At 32.2% G+C, this 21,930-nt stretch overlaps 1 protein-coding gene across 1 annotated transcript in view; it reads right to left on the reverse strand.

The window, feature by feature from the left end:
• LOC129918437 (DNA repair endonuclease XPF) overlaps positions 1 to 21,930 on the reverse strand; it is a 199,508-nt gene that overhangs the window by 80,125 nt on the left and 97,453 nt on the right. Inside the window, exons 4-6 of the mRNA XM_055999016.1 lie at positions 13,496 to 13,650; positions 12,930 to 13,444; positions 12,488 to 12,811 (exon numbers count right to left, since the gene is read on the reverse strand). Of these exons, the coding sequence (XP_055854991.1) occupies positions 12,488 to 12,811; positions 12,930 to 13,444; positions 13,496 to 13,650 (994 nt within the window). The remainder of the gene's footprint in view (positions 1 to 12,487; positions 12,812 to 12,929; positions 13,445 to 13,495; positions 13,651 to 21,930) is intronic.

The following is a 21,930-nucleotide window of genomic DNA, read 5'->3' on the forward strand; positions in this document are numbered from 1 at the left end:
TCACTTGTTTTTTGGCCAAAGTGTATAATATTTGATAGAGTTAAAGGCTATAAAATACATCCTGTTTAGCTTAGACTCTCTTCTATCTAAAAAATGTCGGGTGCCACATCGCAAATACAGACAAGTACTCGGCAACCCTATCCAAATGCTAAAAAACGCAAAAATCACTTGTTTTTTTGCTCAAATAATTTAAATAAAGTAAACCATTTTCTGAGATTTTGTAAAAATGTAAAAAAGATTGGGAAAAATGAGCTTCTTTTTATTAAAAAACTCGTAGGGAATTGTGGTATTAAATTAAAATTATTAACGGATTTAATAATTCAACATAATTTTCAAATAATTTTTTTGGGCATTTTCTGGAAATTGCTCTGCTAACCTTAAATCAGCAATTATTTAGCGCTAAAGGATGCATTTAAAATTTAAAAGATGAAATTAGTACCAAACGAAAGATAAGAATGCCCTCTTTCGTGATTCAGAGGTCTTCCAGGCCAAAACTTGGCAGTTTGGTCATACGGGCAATTATAAGGTTGCAAATTTTTTTTTTTTTTCTTTTTTTCTATGTTGACGCGGTTGGGCACGCGTCGGACCATCGAGGTAGTTAAAAAACGAAATTGGTACCAAACGAAAGATAAGAATGCCCTCTTTCGTGATTCAGAGGTCTTCCAAGCCAAAACTTGGCAGTTTGGTCATACGGGCAATTATAAGGTTGCAATTTTTTTTTTTTTTTCTTTTTTTCTATGTTGACGCGGTTGGGCACGCGTCGGACCATCGAGGTAGTTAAAAGACGAAATTGGTACCAAACGAAAGATAAGAATGCCCTCTTTCGTGATTCAGAGGTCTTCCAGGCCAAAACTTGGCAGTTTGGTCATACGGGCAATTATAAGGTTGCAAATTTTTTTTTTTCTTTTTTTCTATGTTGACGCGGTTGGGCACGCGTCGGACCATCGAGGTAGTTAAAAGACGAAATTGGTACCAAACGAAAGATAAGAATGCCCTCTTTCGTGATTCAGAGGTCTTCCAAGCCAAAACTTGCCAGTTTGGTCATACGGGCCAATTGAAAGTACTGGGGAAACGTTTCCTCAGCCCGGACATTTTTTAAAATTGTATCAAAATTTAAAAAATAAAATTCTAAAATTATCTACGAGTTTTGTACAGTTTTGTACAACATTAGTTAAATAATTAGAGCTAATTTAAGTTTACACTGGGTACATACGTACCAAGCCAGCTATATCCAAAACTTACAAAACTTAAATGCAAATTCCATCAAAGAGTTATGTACAGATAAAATGGTACATCTAATTTAATTGCTGATATCAATATTAATTAAATTGATTCGTTCTTAATTAATAACAAAAATCTACATTGTGTGTCCTTGAAACCTAATTAGAATATTACATACAGATTTCCCAAAAGTATACTACTAATTTTCACTTATGAACATATGAAAAAATCTCCCAAAGATATGCAACGCACTATTTCAAAAAGTCTCCCAAAATTTGCAAGAATTTCTAAGGCGGAAATATGTAACTTCCAAAGGTATGCAAGCTATTTAAAATTTTAAAGTTTTTTGTTTTGCATTTAATTAACTCTATGAAGTAGGAAGTAGCACTTGTATCCGATACATAAATCAACTACCATTTTGCGTTTTTTTTTTTAAATAAATAACGTTATAGCCTGTTTTCACTACAGCTCAAATTTTAAATTAAATTATTTTGAGGCATGTCCGGGCTGGGGAAACGTTTCCCCAGCCCGGTACTTTCAATTGGCTATAACTTTCGTTGGAAGCTTTGTTGTACAAAACTGTACAAAACTCGTAGATAATTTTAGAATTTTTTTTTTAAATTTTGATAAAATTTTAAAAAATGTCCGGGCTGAGGAAACGTTTCCCCAGCTCGGTACTTTCAATTGGCTATAACTTTCGTTGTAAGCTTGTACAAAACTCGAATTTGGTTGTACAAAACTGTACAAAACTTGTACAAAACTTGTGCATACTTTTTTTTAATATTTTTTTTATTTTGAGAAATATCCGGGCTGGGGAAACGTTTCCCCAGCCCGGTACTTTCAATTGGCTATAACTTTCGTTGTAAGCTTGTACAAAACTCGGCTTTGCTTGTACAAAACTGTACAAAACTTGTAAAAACTTTGGCATACTTTTTTTTTAAATTTGCGATAGGTCCGGGCTGGGGAAATGGACGTATATGAATTTCTAGATCAAAGCAATTTATTTAAATGCAGATAAATTGCTTTTTGTGAAAATAAAAACAATTATTAAAACTAGCGCCCTACCGCGTCAACATAGAAAAAAAAAGAGAAAAAAAATGTTGCAACCTTATAATTGCCCGTATGACCAAACTGTCGATGGTCCGACGCGTGCCCAACCGCGTCAACATAGAAAAAAAGAAAAAAAAAAAATTTGCAACCTTATAATTGCCCGTATGACCAAACTGCCAAGTTTTGGCCTGGAAGACCTCTGAATCACGAAAGAGGGCATTCTTATCTTTCGTTTGGTACCAATTTCGTCTTTTAACTACCTCGATGGTCCGACGCGTGCCCAACCGCGTCAACATAGAAAAAAAGAAAAAAAAAAAAATTTGCAACCTTATAATTGCCCGTATGACCAAACTGCCAAGTTTTGGCCTGAAAGACCTCTGAATCACGAAAGGGGGCATCCTTATCTTTCGTTTGGTACCAATTTCATCTTTTAACTACCTCGATGGTCCGACGCGTACCCAACCGCGTCAACATAGAAAAAAAAAGAAAAAAAAAAGTTGCAACCTTATAATTGCCCGTATGACCAAACTGCCAAGTTTTGGCTTGGAAGACCTCTGAATCACGAAAGAGGACGTTCTTATCTTTCGTTTGGCACTAATTTCGTCTTTTAACTATCTCGATGGTCCGACGCGTGCCCAACCGCGTCAACATAAAAAAAAAGAAAAAAAAATTATTTTTGTTCGTTTTTAAGTTTGTTATGGGTACGGTGACCATATTTCTGGAAGCGGAACCCGGGACAGAAAAAAATTCGTTGGATCGTTTTGAAAATATTGATTTTTCAAAAAAATTAATTTTTTTTAACCCTCTACTGCATGAATTAATATTAGCGGACGAAAAAATTAAAAAATGCTTTACATGGGTTCTTTGGGTTGTTTTAAAACGGTTTTCATTAAAAAATTTTTTTTTAATTAATTTGTTTAAAAAATTTGTTTATAAGCCAAATTTGGCTTCGTATGCATTAAGGGGTAAGAAATTTTACTAATTTTATTTATTCAGATTATGTAAAGAATACATTTAAAAATATCAAGAGATAAATATTTATCATTTAAAAACAAAATAATGTAAAATAAATACATTGCATTACAAAAAGTTTAGAATTAATTCAAATTTGGCTCATTTTAAGCCATGGAACCGAGAAAAGCAATTTGTTTTTTCCGTTAAATATATTTTTTTCTGGTTCACATTCTTTCGACTGTCGAAGTAAGTCTTGCTCCAACATTTTCACCCGATCCCAGATCTTACAAAAGCTAAGAAGTAATAAAATTATTGAAAAATATTATAGGTGAGCCCCCCTTTCCCTGAAATTTGTGTGGTTACGCCGCCGGAAATGGGGTTAACATGTGAAAAATGTCTCTAAAAGCGAAGGGACTCCATTTCTGAATAAAACATAGCTTCCAAGCAAAATAACAATGTAAAGGAACAAAATTTTCCAACAAAAAAGTTTTACATATTGTGTAGATTTACAACCCCTGAATGCATACGAAGCCAAATATGGCTTCCCTACTTTTTGCCCTCCCAAGACCAGGCCAATAACTTTTTTTCAATAAAAATTGGTTCATAACATACACAATTAGACAATCGATCCTAAATAAATTTTTAATTCCACTTTACTTTCCAAAGAAACGCAGTAATTAACACTTAAAGTATGAATATATTCTACACTTTCGATTTCAATGCAAACGACTGATCGACTCACCTGTGATCATAAAATACACCTATATTTTGTGTCGGACACACGAAAAAACTATCTCTATGGGTTCTCAGAAACACAAAGAAGAGGATTGTATTGAATCTTTACCATTTTTTTGTGACAGAGAAGAGAAAAGTGCTTTCAAACTGACAAAACCATATTTGGCTTCGTATGCAGTAGAGGGTTAAATGAGTTTTCATAATTTTTCTTTATTTTGATATCAAGATTTCCTAAAGTATTTTATGGGAGCGTTTTTGTTGAAATCATTTAAGTCGTTTACGAAGTCAGAAATCAAGAAAATGGTTTTATAATAATGTCTGTTAATAACTTCTAAAAAAATATATTTTTTTAATCAAAATCGGGAGAGCTGTTTTTTAACATATTAATTTTATTTTAAATGATTTTGAAATTTTATGATCTTTAACACAACTTTTAACATGTTCTTCATTCCAAAACATTTTACCTAGTGTAGCAACTGACAAACAGAAGCTGGAACTTAATAATTGACGAACATTAAAAAAAAACTAAATCTTACTCTAGATGCTAAACGAAAACTCTCATACAAAACCAGCACAAAATGTTGCTTTTCGTTGCACAGTACGCAGCTTACGTAACGAAATTCTTACCTGTGCTAGAATATATGTGTCACTCCCATTTATTTGTCCAGGCAATTCTTCTTGCAGCGAAAGTTTTTTGACTTTGGAGACTTAAAACAATTTTCGTTTTGCTTCAGCTGCGTACTATGCTTAATGCTTTATCCGAAAAATTAGAAAAATTTTAATTTCCAGCCACTGTTTTCTTGTTTTCCGTACAAAGTATTTAAAATATTGAATACAAAAATCAGAGAATGTCCAAATACGGGACAATCACGGGACAAATAACAAAATACGGGACGCTTATACGTCCCGGGTTTCTTAAATAAAAACCAGGGACAAGCTGGAGAAATACGGGACAGTCCCGGGTAAACCGGGACGGATGGTCACCGTAGTTATGGGTAAAAATACTATAATAAAGTACAAAACTAATAGTAGGAGATCCCGCCATAGGACGACCTACCCTCATCGTTATACCAGTTGAGAGTTATATTTTCTGAAAGGTAGTGTCTAAGGAAATAAATTGCACATGGGTTGACAAGCGATATCCTGTCAAGGCATAGGGTTGCCTGGCCTTAAAGTTTATTTTTCCCTATTTTAGAATACGTCACCCTGCTTATATGGCAACCCAAAGAGTTATAAAAAAAATACAATAGTCGGAAAAAGTATTTTGACAAGATGAACATTTTTTTAACTGATGAGAAAAATCTATAACGGTTAAACATTAAATAAGGAAGTTGACGGTAATTTAATAAGTATATTATGGTGAATCTCATGATGGTCAATGTCAGTCATATAGTTGGTATTATGCTTCGAGGCTGCATTTTTTGTATAAAAAGTACTAATTTTTGAGGGAAAAAAGTATTTTGACAAACGTTCTTTTTCAACGTTGGTAAGGTAAGGTAATGCATTTTGCGTGTTTCAAGCACGTATACAACTGACAGAGTTATTAAGGCTCCGATTTGTTAAAAATTGGACAAAACGGCGGAACTTAACATCGAAATTAGTGCATCTTCTGTTGCAAGTCATAATTTCTGTGTGTCTGTTAAAAGATCTGTGGAGAACTGAATTTATCACGGGAAACTAAAAATTACCAAATATGACAACACAAAAATATGATTATCCTATGCAAAATTTACACGAATGGACAAAAAAATGAAAAAATGCACTAAAAAAAAGAGACGCATTTTGAGGAATTCACTTTAAATCCGGAATGACTCCAAAAAGTCTGGATTTGGAAATGCCATTCTCTCATTAAAAACTTTGTGAGCAAAAGTTCCCTTTACAGGAAAGCTCGCAGAAGACAATTTTACCATGTTTATGGGAAGATAATACAGTATTTATCTCATAAAAAAAAAATTAAAAAAAATCGAATTCTCAAATTGACATGTTCTTGTGCTTTTCGCTTCTGGAACAAACTTGACCAAATTTGTACGGAGCTTCAACAGTTCCTTTGCGTTTCCCGGATCATTGAGATAGAAATTTGTGAGAAAGTGGGCCATGAAACTTTGTTTTTGAATGAAAGAAGCATACCAATATGTTCCTTTGAGAATTCAATTTTTTTTCGATTTTTGTTTTATGAGATAAATACTGTATTATCTCCCCATAAACATGGTAAAATTGTCTTCTGCGAGCTTTCCTGTAAAGGGAACTTTTGCTCACAAAGTTTTTAATGAGAGAATGGCATTTCCAAATCCAGACTTTTTGGAGTCATTCCGGATTTAAAGTGAATTCCTCAAAATGCGTCTCTTTTTTTTAGTGCATTTTTTCATTTTTTTGTCCATTCGTGTAAATTTTGCATAGGATAATCATATTTTTGTGTTGTCATATTTGGTAATTTTTAGTTTCCCGTGATAAATTCAGTTCTCCACAGATCTTTTAACAGACACACCGAAATTATGACTTGCAACAGAAGATGCACTAATTTCGATGTTAAGTTCCGCCGTTTTGTCCAATTTTTAACAAATCGGAGCCTTAATAACTCTGTCAGTTGTATACGTGCTTGAAACACGCAAAATGCATTACCTTACCTTACCAACGTTGAAAAAGAACGTTTGTCAAAATACTTTTTTCCCTCAAAAATTAGTACTTTTTATACAAAAAATGCAACCTCGAAGCATAATACCAACTATATGACTGACATTGACCATCATGAGATTCACCATAATATACTTATTAAATAGCCGTCAACTTCCTTATTTAATGTTTAACCGTTACAGATTTTTTTCATCAGTTAAAAAAATGTTCATTTTGTCAAAATACTTTTTCCGACTATTGTATAATGTCATAGGAAATTTAATTTGAAAATTTTAATTTTCAGGATTTTTTAAAATTTGAAGTTTGAGTAGGGTAAACCAAGGTAAATTTAGAAAATGGGCAAAAATCTATTTTCTAAACAAAACGTAATAGAAATAAAATTGAAATTGGATTCGATAGATATTATAAAAATATAAAAGCCACACGTACAAAAAAAAAATGTAAAAAATCTACAACTCGAGATATAGTCTTTTTTAAGTCATGATACTCCAATTCGATGTTTGTGAAATAATTCACCAAAAATCAGAATGAAAGATTTTTTAAATAATTTTTATGTGATAAGTTAGGAAAATTAAAAGAACTTGACACGTATCTGTCAAATTTTAAATATTACTTACCGTTTTTGCGGGGGGATTTTTTGAAAAGGTGCTTTTTTTCGTATTTCAGTATATTTAAGGAAAAAATCCCGTCATAGGACGACCTATCAACGTCATTATACCAGTTGAAAGCTATATTTTCCTAAGGGTAGTGTCTAAAGAAACAGTTTGGACATGGGTTGCCTGGCGACATCCTGTCAAGTCATAGGGTTGCCACGCTTTAAAGTTCATATTTTGAGTTTTTTTGACAACGCCACCCTGCTTATATGGTTAGTGTTAGAGGTGGAAAAAATTTATGTCAGAGAAAATTAAATTTAAAAATTTGAATATTCAGGATTTTTAGAAATTTGATATTAGAAGGGGAAACTGAGGTAAATTTAAAAAAAGGTCTAAAAGCTATATCCTTAACAAAGAGTGGTAGAAAAAAGATTGATACTGGAATCGATAGACATTGTTAAATTATATAAGTCACACATACAAACCAAAAATGTAAAAAATCTGCTACTCGAGATATGGACGTTTACAAGTCAAAACCGTGAAATTCGATATTTGAGAAATAATTCACCAAAAATAAGCACGAAAGGTATTTGAAATAATGTTTATGTTATTAGAGAGCATAAATAAAATAACTTGACACGACACGTATCTGCCAAATTTTTGATTTGACTTAGTTTTTGGTTCCTGTGTATTTTTGAAGAATAACACCGAAACAGTGAATTGAATTGTAAAAATCTGTAATTCTTCAAAAATAAACAGGAACCAAAAACTAAGTCAAATCAAAAATTTGGCAGATACGTGTCAAATTATTTTATTTTTCCTAACTTATCACATAAAAATAATTAAAAAAATCTTTCATTCTGATTTTTGGTGAATTATTTCTCAAATATCAAATTTGAGTGTCATGTTTCTAAAAAGACTATATCTCGAGTTGTATATTTTTTACATTTTTTATTTGTATGTGTGGCTTTCATATATTTATAATATCTATCGATTCCAATTTTTATTTTATTTCTATCACGTTTTGTTTAGAAAATAGATTTTTGCCCTTTTTCTAAATTCACCTTTGTTTACCCTACTAAAACTTCAAATTTTAAAAAATCCTGAAAATTAAAATTTTTAAATTAAATTGCCTATGACATTATATTTTTTTTAACTCTTTGGCTTGCCATATTGGCAGGGTCGCGTATTCAAAAATACGCAAAAATCAACTTTAAGGCCTGGCAACCCTATGCCTTGACAGGATATCACTAGGCAACCCATGTGCAATTTATTTCCTTAGTCACTACCTTTCAGAAAATATAACTCTCAACTGGTATAACGGCGTGGATAGGTCTACCTTTGCCGGGATTTTTTCCTTTAATATGTTGAAATACGAAAATATGTACTTTTAAAAAAAATCCCTACGCAAAAACGGTAAGTAATATTAAAAATTTGACAGATACGTGTCAAGTTCTTTTATTTTTCCTAACTTATCACATAAAAATTATTTAAAAGATCTTTCATTCTGATTTTTGGTGAATTATTTCTCAAATATCGAATTGGAGTATCATGACTTAAAAAAGACTATATCTCGAGTTGTAGATTTTTTACATTTTTTTTGTACGTGTGGCTTTTATATTTTTATAATATCTATAGAATCCAATTTCAATTTTATTTTTATTACGTTTTGTTTAGAAAATAGATTTTTGCCCATTTTCTAAATTTACCTTGGTTTACCCTACTCAAACTTCAAATTTTAAAAAATCCTGAAAATTAAAATTTTCAAATTAAATTTCCTATGACATTATATTTTTTTTAACTCTTTGGGTTGCCATATAAGCAGGGTGGCGTATTTTAAAATAGGGAAAAATAAACTTTAAGGCCTGGCAACCCTATGCCTTGAAAGGATATCGCTTGGCAACCCATGTGCAATTTATTTCTTTTTGCAATTTGATGTTTTGCTTTATTTGATTTCGTCGTTCGCAGAGTTCGCTTCGTCGGTTGTATATTATTTGGGTGTATTGTATCTTTTTTAATATACTCAAATATTTCCGTTGCACATAGAGCCCGCCGGTGTTGTTTTTTGTATATTTTGGTGCTTATTTTGGAATAAAAATACATACGGAAACGAGAACAAAATAAAACAAAAAAAAAAATAGCTGTCAAATTTGCGTCTGATAAAAAATACTACGTGTAGAAGCGCGCAATGCACTGAAGGGCAAATCAAAAGGAAATTCGAAGATAATTCCTGCGCCTTGCGTCTTCGTGTAGAAGCAGACTAAGCGTTCGTTGATAAGTCTGATTTTCGTTTCGGTGCGTCACGCCCTTCTACACGTAGTATTTTTTTGAAGACACAAATTTGACAGCTATTTTGTTTGGTTTTATTTTTTTCTTGTTTTCGTATGACGATTCTACAGGAAGACGTCTAAGAATAAGAAGTACTTCTTATTCTTAGGAAGACGTAGACGCACGAGATGCACATAAGAACAAGGCAGAGAGAAAGATCGATTTCTCCTTTGCTCTTATGTGCATCTTGTGCGTCTAAGTCTTCGTGTAGAAGCAGACTATGTATTTTAATTCCAAAAAAAACACGAAAATATACAAAAAAACAACTCCAGTGGGGTCTATGTGCAATGAAAACTTTTGAATAAATTAAAAACGTTATTATACACGCAAATAATAGACAACCAACGCAGCAGACTCCGCGACCGACGAAATAAAATAAAGCAGAACAGCAAAAAAAAAAGAACAAGATCAAAGAGAAACGTCAAAGGGACTCACGGTAGAAAATCTTCCTTTCCTTTTTTTCGAACTTTATTTCTCTCTTGTTCTTATGTGCGTCTCGCGCTTTGAGTCTTCGTGTAGAAGCGTATTTTTTATCCTAAACTTTTTGAAGAATGAAGGCGCCCCCCAATTTTGGCTTAATTTGTTTGGCTTCCGGAAGGACAAGGGTGGCCAAATTCATCTTTGAAGAACAAGGCCCCCCTAATTTCTTTTGAAAGACTAAAGCAATCCTAATATTCCTGCAACCAATTTAATTTTTGCAAAGGCGCCCCTATATATAAATCACTAAATCTTAGCTGGTAATATGAAGATGGAATTGTGTTTCTTTATTTTTTCCGGATATGGAAAAGAATAGACCGACCAGAAAAAATAGTTTATGCAGAATATCCAGACTGTAATAATGAATAAAGAAACAGAAGGGAGACGAACAGAATCCCGAAATCCAAAATCCAGAAAGCCCAAAATCCATAAAACCCTAAATCCCGAAAACAAAACACCCGAATATTTTTGAGGTTACATAAAAAATGAGTAAAAGTTGTAGATCTTTTAAATATATACAACTTTTGCATTTGACTTTTTTCCATAGAAGGTCCACTTTTGACAAATATCGTAAAAAAACCATGATTTTTGACACCCACCCCACTTTTTCGCCCCCCCCCCCCCCCCAGAGCCGGTTTTAGGGGGGGGCAGCCTGGGCCGTCGCCCAGGGGCGCAAGAATTGAGGGGCGCCGCAGGCGGCCCGAACTTTTACAAAAGTTATATAAATAACGAAGTCTTTCCAATCAATGTTTTATTTTTTTTTACATTCACAAAGGCGCCCCAATTTTTTTCTATTTTACATTTTCAACGGCGCTCGTATTGTTTGTCCTAAACTTTTTGAAGAATGAAGGCGCCCCCCCAATTTTGGGTTAATTTATTTGGCTTCCGGAAGGACAATGGTGTCCAAAATCTTCGTTCATCTTTGAAGAACAAGGCGCCCCAATTTCTTTTGAAAGACTAAAGCAATCCTAATATTCCTCCTACCAATTTAATTTTTGCAAAGGTGCCCCTATAATAATGAATAAGGAAAGAGAAGGGAGACGGACAGAATCCCGAAATAAAAATCCAGAAAGCCCAAAATCCAGAAAACCCTAAATTCCGAAAACCCAAAAACACAAAATCCCGAAAACCCAAAATCCAGAAATGCCAAAAATTGACAGCTTCTCCATTTCTCATAAAAACTACGTTTGTGTGTGAGAATAAAAAAATAGGTCTGTTCGTTGTTCCCCCTCCAGGGCACTCTAAGTCATTTCAATTAACTGTGAAAAAAATCAGAGTTTCTCGGGTTTTCATTTTACATCGAACACCTCAGAGCTTTAGTTTCATCAGCGAACATCGAACACAGAGGAAATAACTCTGGTTGAAAAAGGAGCTACAAAAAACGCTTGACAACGAATTCGGAGCGACCCAGAGTGCCCTAGAGCTCACAACGAACAAACCTTATACTTATAAAGGTATGTTGTTTTCGATTGGCCGTCCGGAAGCGCCTGGATTCATTAAGAAGCGTGCTGCAAGTTTTTTATTCTCCTAGTGAAAAAACAAAAACAAAATATTTGATTTTTCACCAATACAGATATTAAATTTTAGAATTGGGTGGAAGCAATTCAAAGTTTTTTATTGGATTTCAGAATGAGTGAATCATTGAGTAATTCCAATCGAAAACGACATTAATGTACCTAGTTGAAAAAGTTTTTGAAAAAATATTGTTCAAATAAAACCAACTGTACCTAATCTTTAAATGTGTTTAAACAAAAAAGTCAGAGATAAAGGTAGTCTTGTCAATTGAGCCTAAATGACATGAATAATTAATTTTTTTTTTTAAGTTAACCTTTTTAAGTTAATACACTGCACATTTTTAATAAATGCATTAACAAGTATATGAGAGGTAAGACATAATCTGACCAACCCAACTCAACCAACCCCACAACTGGACATCCGGGTCTGAACACCCCGAGGACAACCTAGTCAGCAGACTTTTTAAATTAAGTTAATCCATGTATAATATTTATTTATATTTTATAACTTAGTCATTGTATAAGGTTAGGCCCCTTCTGTGCCAACAAAATTTTATATCAACCAATGTATCTTGGAAATAAGTTAATTTTAAGTCAATTGTAAATAACAAGTTCAATAAACTAAATTGAATTGAATTGAATTGAATTGAAGACATAATCTGCTATTGCTTTTTTTCGTGATTTTAAAAAATTGTTTTTAGATGAATTTTTTTTTAGAGGCGCCACTTGCAATCTTGCCCAGGGGCGCCGGTAGTGCTTAAACCGGCACTGCCCCCCCCTTTCCCCAATTTGCTTGTGAGCAATTTATTTACCATTCATATACCATTTATCCTAAATTTTCCCAGCACTCTTATGCTGCTAATAATATTTTCAACTTTTCCCCTCTGAGAACCGGATTGACACTGGTCTATTATTATTAATTTTTTGAAATTTTAAAGTGGTCATGCTAACTTCACGGAAATGAAAACTAAAATAGATTATTACACTTTTTGTATCGATAATAAGTTCGAAGGCTTGTTTCTCCTTTCGCAGGCTTGTTAAATAAGATTGTTCTTCAACTGTTTGAGCATGGATTAAGAAATAAACTTGAATTCGTTCAACTACAGGTCGACTTAAACGTGCTTCGTGCACTTCTAGTTGCCTAATTGCTGCAATATTGCAATGATACATGATAACATAATGGGGTTGCAGCTCAGCTAATATTCTATCCAATCCCATGACTCCTTCACGTTCTGTCTTGAATGTTTGAATACAAATAAGGGGTTGTTTATTTCTTGCAATTGTAGCAGTTATATCCAGGTTTTCCATCTTTAAAGAAAAAAATATTGAACGAATTGTGCTAAAGCAAGAAAAAAAGGTAGAAATATCTTTAAATATCTTTAATTCATCTTAAAACTAAACGGTTAAAAGATTATTTTTTCTTTACCTCTGGAAATGATTCAAAAACTGAAGCATCCATTTTATGTTTTTTCATATCTACCTCATTACCAAAACCGATTTCATTTTCTTGTTGAGTCATAGTAAGCATGTAGTTTTCTTGAAAAACTTCTTCATTAGGAAAAGCATAATTTGCTAACAACTGTGTAAGTTCGTTTTCTTCTCCTTTTTTTTGTGCAGAAGTTGTATCTACTGCAGTTTTATCTGCTGTTTTTTGCAGGGATGTATCTGTTTCAGGTAACTTTGTATTTTGAATCCTCTGATACGATTTTGATAATTTTCCGATTAGAACATTATTTTTCATTGCTTTATAAAGTAGAAATCTTTCACCTCCTTCTGTCAACATTTGCCTCAGTTGATAACATGTTCGGGAATCTTGACACAAAATAAGTACTTTTGGTATCAACAGAGTATTAGCATTTTTTCTTTTCATATCGTTGGGTATTTCATTTTTCAAAATTTCTTTTAGAATTTCCCACTTTGGACAGGGTTCTGGTTCGAATTCTAAAAATAAATATAATTCATAAAGATTTATTATGAAAATTGAATTCCTACCGCCTTTAGCGTTATATATTCGATCTTTGGCCGTTATAAACATGTGCTCTGCAGAATCAAGTAGTACCCACCCAGAATTACTGAGAGCATATTCCGTTGTTCTATAACGCTTTATTAGTGCGTATGCACTTACAGAATCATTATAGATAGTAGATCTGGGGGAATAACAAAAAAATAAAATTGATTAAAATCATACTTATACGAGGGTGGTTTGAAAAGTTCTCGGCCTAACATAAATGGCGTTGTTTAAACAAATTAATTTTAATTACCCAAATAGCCCAATATATATTATGATTATATGTTAAGTTTCATTAAAATTGGTCACGAATTTTTATCAGTGCAATTTTTTGTTTGAACTTATCTTTTGCTAATAACGAAAATTGAAAAAAAAAATTAAATTAAAGTCGTTATTTAAATTTGGCCAAAAAGAATATGACGCCAAATTAAATTAAAGAAGACTTCTATTAGACATTGAGGGAATATGCACCTTCATATTCCACGGTCAAAAAGTTGGCAGCCTTATTTAAACATGGCAGACAGAGCGTCGAAAATGATCCCAAAAGCGGAAGCCAACAACATCCACCTCTTCAGAAAACGTCGATAAAGTCCATAAAATGATTTTAGACGACCGAAGGTTAAAATTGCGAAAAATAAGCAAGACCATGGGGATCTCTTCTGAGCGGGTTTACCACATTTTGCCCGAACAATTGTGGTCGAAAATACGTTCCGCAAGGTGGCTGCCGCGTTTGCTTAAAAAAGAACAAATAATCGAGTTGAAATCTCTAGAGAGAATCTAAACTCCATGAACTTCGATTTGGAGTACTGAACCACCCCCTTATTCTGCTGATTTGACACCAGCAGACAACTACCTCTTTCCAAACTAAAAAAAAAATTGTCTGGACGCTAATTCTTCACCAAAGAGGAGGTGATTGCTGAGTCGGAGCTGTTTTTTGAAGATTTATATATTGGCATTAGAAGAGAATTTGCAGAAAGGGATTAAAAAAAAGTTTTAAAATTTATTGCGTTTTACTGGTCAGGCCGAGAACTTTTCAAACCGCCCTCGTATTTCTAAAAATCTAATGTTGCAAAATAATATTATTTCCATACGTTTTTATACCTATTTTCTTAAAGAATAAGTACTGATAAATTCAAAAATAGGCGAGTCCACAGAAAATCTTACATAGCACATTTAACTCTCTGTCGACTCATGAGTGCGAATTTTGCAAGGCACAAATTTCAAATCTGCCGCACTCGTAGAGCTATCTATTGTGTACGGGTATTATGTCAATGTATTAGGGTTAGCACCCTAAGCACCTTAGATTCAGTCGCTGCATAGTTGCTGTACAGTGTACTGTACACTGAGCACTGAAAAGTAGGCGTAAGTCAAATTCCCACCAGCGCTGCCACCCCAAAGATAATTGAGCGCAGTATATTTCAAGAAAAAGCGCAGTAGATTGCAATATACCGCAGTAGATTTTTAAATATACAAACAACATTCAAATCACAGAAATATATTTTACTACAATACAAATTAAAAAAAAAATCATGTGTGCAATTCACACGTGGTTGAGGTGAAACCTTAAAAATCATTTTTCTTGCAAAAAAAAATGGAAAAAATTTAACTTTTTCTTATTCAATAATTTTTTTTATATGACAACCTACAATAAATACCATCTGAAAGCTTATTGTTTCAGCTCAAAATATTTATATCGACCATGTCTATACATCATCTACAAAAAGAGCTAGAATTTTTTAACCCAATTAGTTTTCATAAAAAAAGCAAAACAATCAATCTCTTTTCTTTAAATCCGTTTTTTAAATGACAACCTATAATAAATCTTATATCATTATTATTTCACCTTTTATCATATTTCAATCATATTTCTACCATGCCTACAAAAAAAGTAAGAATTTTTTAAAGCCAACCATGTCGAAATTTCAAACTGAGATAACGGTACTTCCTACACTGGTGGTTGGTCATCGGCAACAGATCTTCACAGGTGTTTTGAGGTATTTTTCAAGTTTTTCAATTAAAGATGTATAACTTGTAGAGCACGTACCACCATTATGTGCGATATATCAAATGAGAGGTAATATTATCAGCATGCGTATTAAAGCACATTTGTTATGTGCTCTAGATCAAAAGATGTAACGTGTTTAGAAAAAGAACATCTTTTCACCGTTATCTCAGAATTTTGAATATGAAATTAATTGAAATTTTGCACAATAATAATTTATTCAATAACTATACTAACTAACTATATAAATTTCATTCATCTATCTATTAAAACAAAAAAGTTATGATCAATTGATTTTTCGTGTCGCTTTTTCGTTTCATCTTGTTTCAAATCACTACGTTACTAAAGAAGTTTTTTCAAAAATTAGCTCAACAGTAAAACAAAAAGCAAAACAGTTCTATCTTCGGTTCCACGTCATTTCACATCATTTTGTTCGCCCGAAATCTTAACAGGTATTGCGAGTTTCACTTTTCACCAGTAGCCAAAATAAAACTTAGCAAAAATATGTCGGTAACTTCTCAAATTACCTGAAAAAGAGTTAAAAATACGGCTAGTTCTCCGAACATGAACAATTTTTCGCCCGGAACTCACAAGTAACAAGTGAAATTCAATTTTTCGTGTGGAATTTTGCTCACGTAAAACTCACGATAGGGCTGCATTTGAATTTTTCAGTGAATACATTTAGAGTGAGTGAACGTGGCGCAAATATGCGTAGCTTTTTATTGACATTCCCACAAGAACACATGATATACTAACAAATAAGATTAATTTCGAAGACATGAATTGATATGATCATAAATAGAAAATGTCGTTTTCGATTGGTTTCACTCAAGAATTGACTCATTCTGAAATCGAATGGAACAGGTCAAATCGCTTCCACTCAATTCTGTTTTTTTTTTTTTATTTGTCTGAAATTTCAAATGTCAAATATTTGTATTATTTTTTTTCTTGCAAACGAAAGTTATGGCGTTAGAGTTGGAAAATTATGAATTATTATTCGAAGAACATGGTAATTTAGCCATTAATGCATCCATTTTTGATTTGTAATTAATTTATTTTAAATTTCAGAAAACAATAAATTGTTGAATGAAAAACAAAAAAAACACAGATTGAGTGTTTTTTTTTTACATGTGAGTGAATTCTGTGGATATTTTTTGGCTGTGAACATAATTTCAATGGATAACGAAGAAGTTAACTTTTACGCCGACACCCAGTCGGCTTACTACCGTGGCTAACGCCAACCAAACCAACCCAACTAAACCAACCCCACAACTGTGATGCGTTCTTTTATTCGACGATGTTAACTATTGTTAACAATAGTTAACTTTCATCGTTCCTAAATGAGAAAAAAGTTACAAAGTGTAACATCGTGACGTCACAACATCGTTCCTAAATCCAGTGTTGAAGTGTCAAATAGTTACATTTTGTTACTTTTTCCAACTCAGCTCCTGGACTTGAGTTTCAATGTTAATCTGTCAAACACAACTAAATGAGGAAGAGAGGGGATGATGTGAGAAGAGAATTTCTTGTTTGTTTCCATATTTGAAATTATTGAATGCATATTTTTGTTTCAATTTGCTTATGTCGTTTTCCAAAATTCAAGGAGTGACACTCCTAGCTATATAATCACTCCAAAAGGAGTGATTTCAAATTCCAAAATTGAAAAAGGAGTGAATTTTTGGAGTGAATTCTTCACTCCCAAAATTTTGAAGGAGTGACGGAGTGATTACCAATACTTCTACATTTGACTTCATGGACTGCTTGTCAAATTGTTGGGTGGTTGTTTTAACTTTTTTTGTGAAGGAAATTATATTTATGTATTTACAAAAAAATTCAATAAAGTATTGTAAAAAATCACTAAAAGTGAATTTAAAAGATTGTGTTATTATTTTATTCATTATTTCGTATTACAAACACATGCAAAGCAAACGTCAAATCACTCCACTTGTCAAATTCTTCGTGAACAAATTCCAAAATTGCACGAAAAAGGAGTGATTCACTCCCATAATTTTGGAAAACGACATTAGAATTCAATTAAAAAGAATTATTTCAGTACCAAATTAATTCTTTCTTGTTTATTCATTCATAAAATTACTCTCAAAAAATTTTCTTTTGACAGATCAACACAATGTAACATTAGTCGTTCCTAAATCAAAGTTGAAATTTTCTAACAAAATCTAACAAAAACAAATACAACGATTTTTTTGACATAACAACAATAGTTAACTATATCCAATAAAAGAACGGAACACTGGACATCCGGGTCTGAACACCTCGAGGACAACCAAGTCAGCAGACTTTTTAAATTAAGTTTATCCATGTATAATATTTATTTATATTTTATAACTTAGTCATTGTATAAGGTTAGGCCCCCTCTGTGCCAACAAAATTTTGTATCTATCAATGTATCTTAGACATAAGTTAATTTTAAGTCAATTGTTCAATAATTTTAAGTTCAATAAAAACAAAATTTAAAATTGAAATTGAGTGAATTCTGATTTGAATTTTGTTTTGAAATCAAGAAGAGAATTTCTATTCTGAGAAGCGTTCTGCCTGTCATATTCGTTCGAATGAAACACTTTTAGAAGGCTTCTGAATGATTCCGGACGCTTCCGGAGAGCCAATCGAAAACGACATAAATAAAAAAAAGGAAAAACAAAACTACACTTAACTTTCAAAAATTCACCATAATTTTATTTAATCACACAGAATTATAATAATCCATTCAAAAAAAAAAATTATAAAAATTAAAGCACTACTAAAAATTTGACTTGAACACTTGTTCGTTTCGTGCAGTTAGATCGCAAAATATTACAATTTGAGTTCAACAAAACAGGGTTTTTCAGAACAAAAAACAACCAAAAACAAACACATTTTCTCGAACTGTTATTTGTTTATATTTCTTTGAACAAAAGTCTCTAATTTTGTTTGTATGTTTGCTATAAAAAACAATGTTTTGTTGAACTCAAATTGTAATATTTTGCGATCTTACTGCAACTTAGGAAACTTTTATACTTTTTTGAAAACTACAATAACAGGGCGACTTTTTAAAATAATAAACCATTTTCACACCGTACAAATTTTTTTTTGCGATGTTGCTCTCAAATAAAAGTAAGAAATTGATTTTTTGTAAAACTTGAAAATGTTATTTTATTTTAATTTAGGGCCAATTTTTCAATAGTCAGTTAAACAGTCAGTTAGTACTTATTCCTAAGGATAGAGAAAAAATCAATTTTTCAACAGGCAGATATAGCTTATTCCTGAGAATAAATCTATCTGCTTCTTTCAGAGACGAATAAAATTATTCTAAGGAATAATCTCAATAAAAATATTGTGTCAGTTGTCAAAGCTGTTTTGAAAAAATTTTGAAAAAAATACAGTGGAAAACAAGAAAACAAAAACAATCATGAATAAAAATGACGTTTAATTTTAAATATTTTTGAATTTGACAATTTTTTTTTGTTATTCTGTAGATAAATTATTCTTGATTGAAAAATTCAATGTTTTTATCTGATTGTTTATGAGCCTAATAACTTTATTCGTAGAACAGTTAACTGACTGTTTATTAGAAGATTGAAAAATTGGCTCTTAATGAAATAAAAAATATTTTGATCAATTATTTTCTATGGAATAATCCTTGATTAAAAGATAGTCGACTGTGAACGAACCAGGCCTTAGTCTCTTCCTTGTTGACCGCAAAAAGATTGAAGAAAAATAAAAATAAAAACAAAAACACAAACAAAATTTAATTTAGTTGTACTTTATTTATATTTTTCAAATCCGGTCGGTCATTTTGACGTTTCTCTTTGATCTTGTTCTTTTTTTTTGCAGTTTTGCTTTAATTGACTTCGTCGGTGGCAGAGTTCGCTTCGTCGGATGTATATTATGTCGAATTCCTTTCAATCCAAAAATCGAATTTTCGGCGATCTCGAAGCGAATTTTTTCTGAAAATCATGTTCCATAGAAAAAAAAATTCGCCTCAAACGAAGCAGAATTCGAATTTTTTTTAATCCTTCTTTTTTGAGAGATTTACACGGATTTGCACACACACTTGGAACATTTGACATTTCTCAAACGTCAAGCTGAAAGATTCCTTCGTGTTTTTTGAGAATACCAACTTCAAATATAATGGAATATCGTGTTTTTATTCCGGAAAAATATGAAATAAATAAAAAAAACAATATGCGATCAAAATATAATTTTTCTTGGCGTAGTTCTTGTGAAAAAGTCAAATTACTGTGACTTTTCTTCTCGTGATTGTCTTCAGGAAATTTTTTTCTCTGTAAAACCACAGAATACGGCCAAATAATTAACCTTTTACTTCATCTTCACTCAGATCTTGATAGTATCTGCAATTTCCTGTTGATTTGGATTAAATTAAATTTATATTACCGAAGCAAATAAACAAAATTATTGATCAAAGGAATCTTTGGTTTTATTTTACAGAAATTGTTTTGATTTCAGCTTGAAGTTCGTGTAAAAATTGTTGTCAAATGACACACACACAATCGCAAAAAGAATTCGGTTTGTTTTCATGTTCCTTTTTAACATCAAAAATTCGATTTTGTTGAGGCGATTCTAAAAATTGAAAGGAATTCGACATTATTTGGGTGTATACATAGTAACTTTTTTTTTATTTATTTAAATGTTTTCGTTGCACATAGAGCCCCCTGATGTTGTTTTTTTGTATATTTTGGCTCTTTTTTTGAATAAAAATACATACGAAAACGAAAACAAAATAAAACAAAAAAAAAAATAGCTGCCAAATTTGCGTCTTATAAAAATTACTACGTGTAGAAGCGCGCGATGCACCGAAGGGAAAATCAAAAGGAAATTCGAAGATAATTTCTGCGCCTTGCGTCTTCGTGTAGAAGCAGACATACGAAGACGCAAAGCGCGAGACGCACATAAGAGCAAGGGAGAAATAAAGTTCGAAAAAAAGGGAAGGAAGGTTTTCTACCGTGAGTCTCCGGTAAAAAAAATTGTGACTCTTTTTGACGTTTCTCTTTGATCTTGTTCTTTTTTTGCTGTTCTGCTTTATTTTATTTCGTCGGTCGCGGAGTCTGCTTCGTCGGTTGTGTATTATTTGCGTGTATAGTAACGTTTTTAATTTATTCAAAAGTTTTCGTTGCGCATAGACCCCACTGGAGTTGTTGTTTTTTTGTTTATTTTGATGTTTTTTTTTTTTTAATTAAAATACATCTGCTTCTACACGAAAACGTAGACGCACAAGATGCACATAAGAGCAAAGGAGAAATCGATCTTTCTCTCTCTCTTGTTCTTATGTTCATCTTGTGCGTCTACGTCTTCCTGTAGAAGTCGTCATACAAAAACAAGAACAAAATAAAACCAAAGAAAATAGCTGTTAAATTTGCGTCTTCCAAAAAATACTACCATTGAATAATTACAAATAGAAGTGGACACCCAAGGAAACGTCCGCTGTAAAATTGTAGTCGCTAGTATCGTGCGTTGAATTAAAAAAGCAAATCCAACAATCCAAAAGCAAAGCCAACAATCCAAAAGCAAATCCAGCAACCCAAAATCAAATCCTAAACAGCTTATACATATAGATAAAAGTTTTCCTATTTCAAAAAGTGGAGATAGCTTAGAGGATAAGGTGAATGTCTGTTAAGTTTACCTGCCCAGGTTCGAATCAGACGGGAAATTGAGATTTTTTTTTTTACATTACTAGAATAAGAATTAATTAAATTTCTCAAAAAAAAATCTCCACAAAAAAAAAAATTCAAATTTTACCGGTATTCGAACCTAGGCCAGTAGGAGTAAAAGGCATCGTCCTTGTTCTCTAGACTAATATGACTTTTCAAAATACGAAAACTTATATCAATATAAGCTCTTTGAAATGTATAATAATAATTATTAATTTTTTTATGAAGGTTTCAAAAAAATATTAAATAATAAAATACATAATAGTTGAGGCGCAAACCTGTAGTTCATCTATCTTCCGGTACTCTTATAGTCGCATGAGTAATCTGCGGTGTCACTTCTATTTGTAATTATTCAATGCACCGCAGATTACTCATGCGACTATAAGAGTACCGGAAGATAGATGAACTACAGGTTTGCGCCTCAACTATCATGTATTTTCGAGTTGAGTCTTAACTTATAATTTTTTTTAAACCTTCATAAAAAAATTTATAATTATTATTATACATTTCAAAGAGCTTATATTGATATTAGTTTTCTTATATATTGAGAAGTCATATTAGTCTAGAGAGCAAGGACGATGACTCTTACTCCTACTGGTCTAGGTTCGAATACCGGTAAAAATTGAAATTGTTTTTTTTTGCGGAGATTTTTTTTTTTTGACAAATTTAATTAATTTTTATTCTAGTAACGTAAAAAAAAAAAAAAAACAATCTCAGTTTCCCGCCAGATTCGAACCTAGGCAAGTAAACT

Source organism: Episyrphus balteatus, chromosome 4, assembly GCF_945859705.1.
Source record: "Episyrphus balteatus chromosome 4, idEpiBalt1.1, whole genome shotgun sequence".
NCBI lineage: Eukaryota > Metazoa > Arthropoda > Insecta > Diptera > Syrphidae > Episyrphus > Episyrphus balteatus.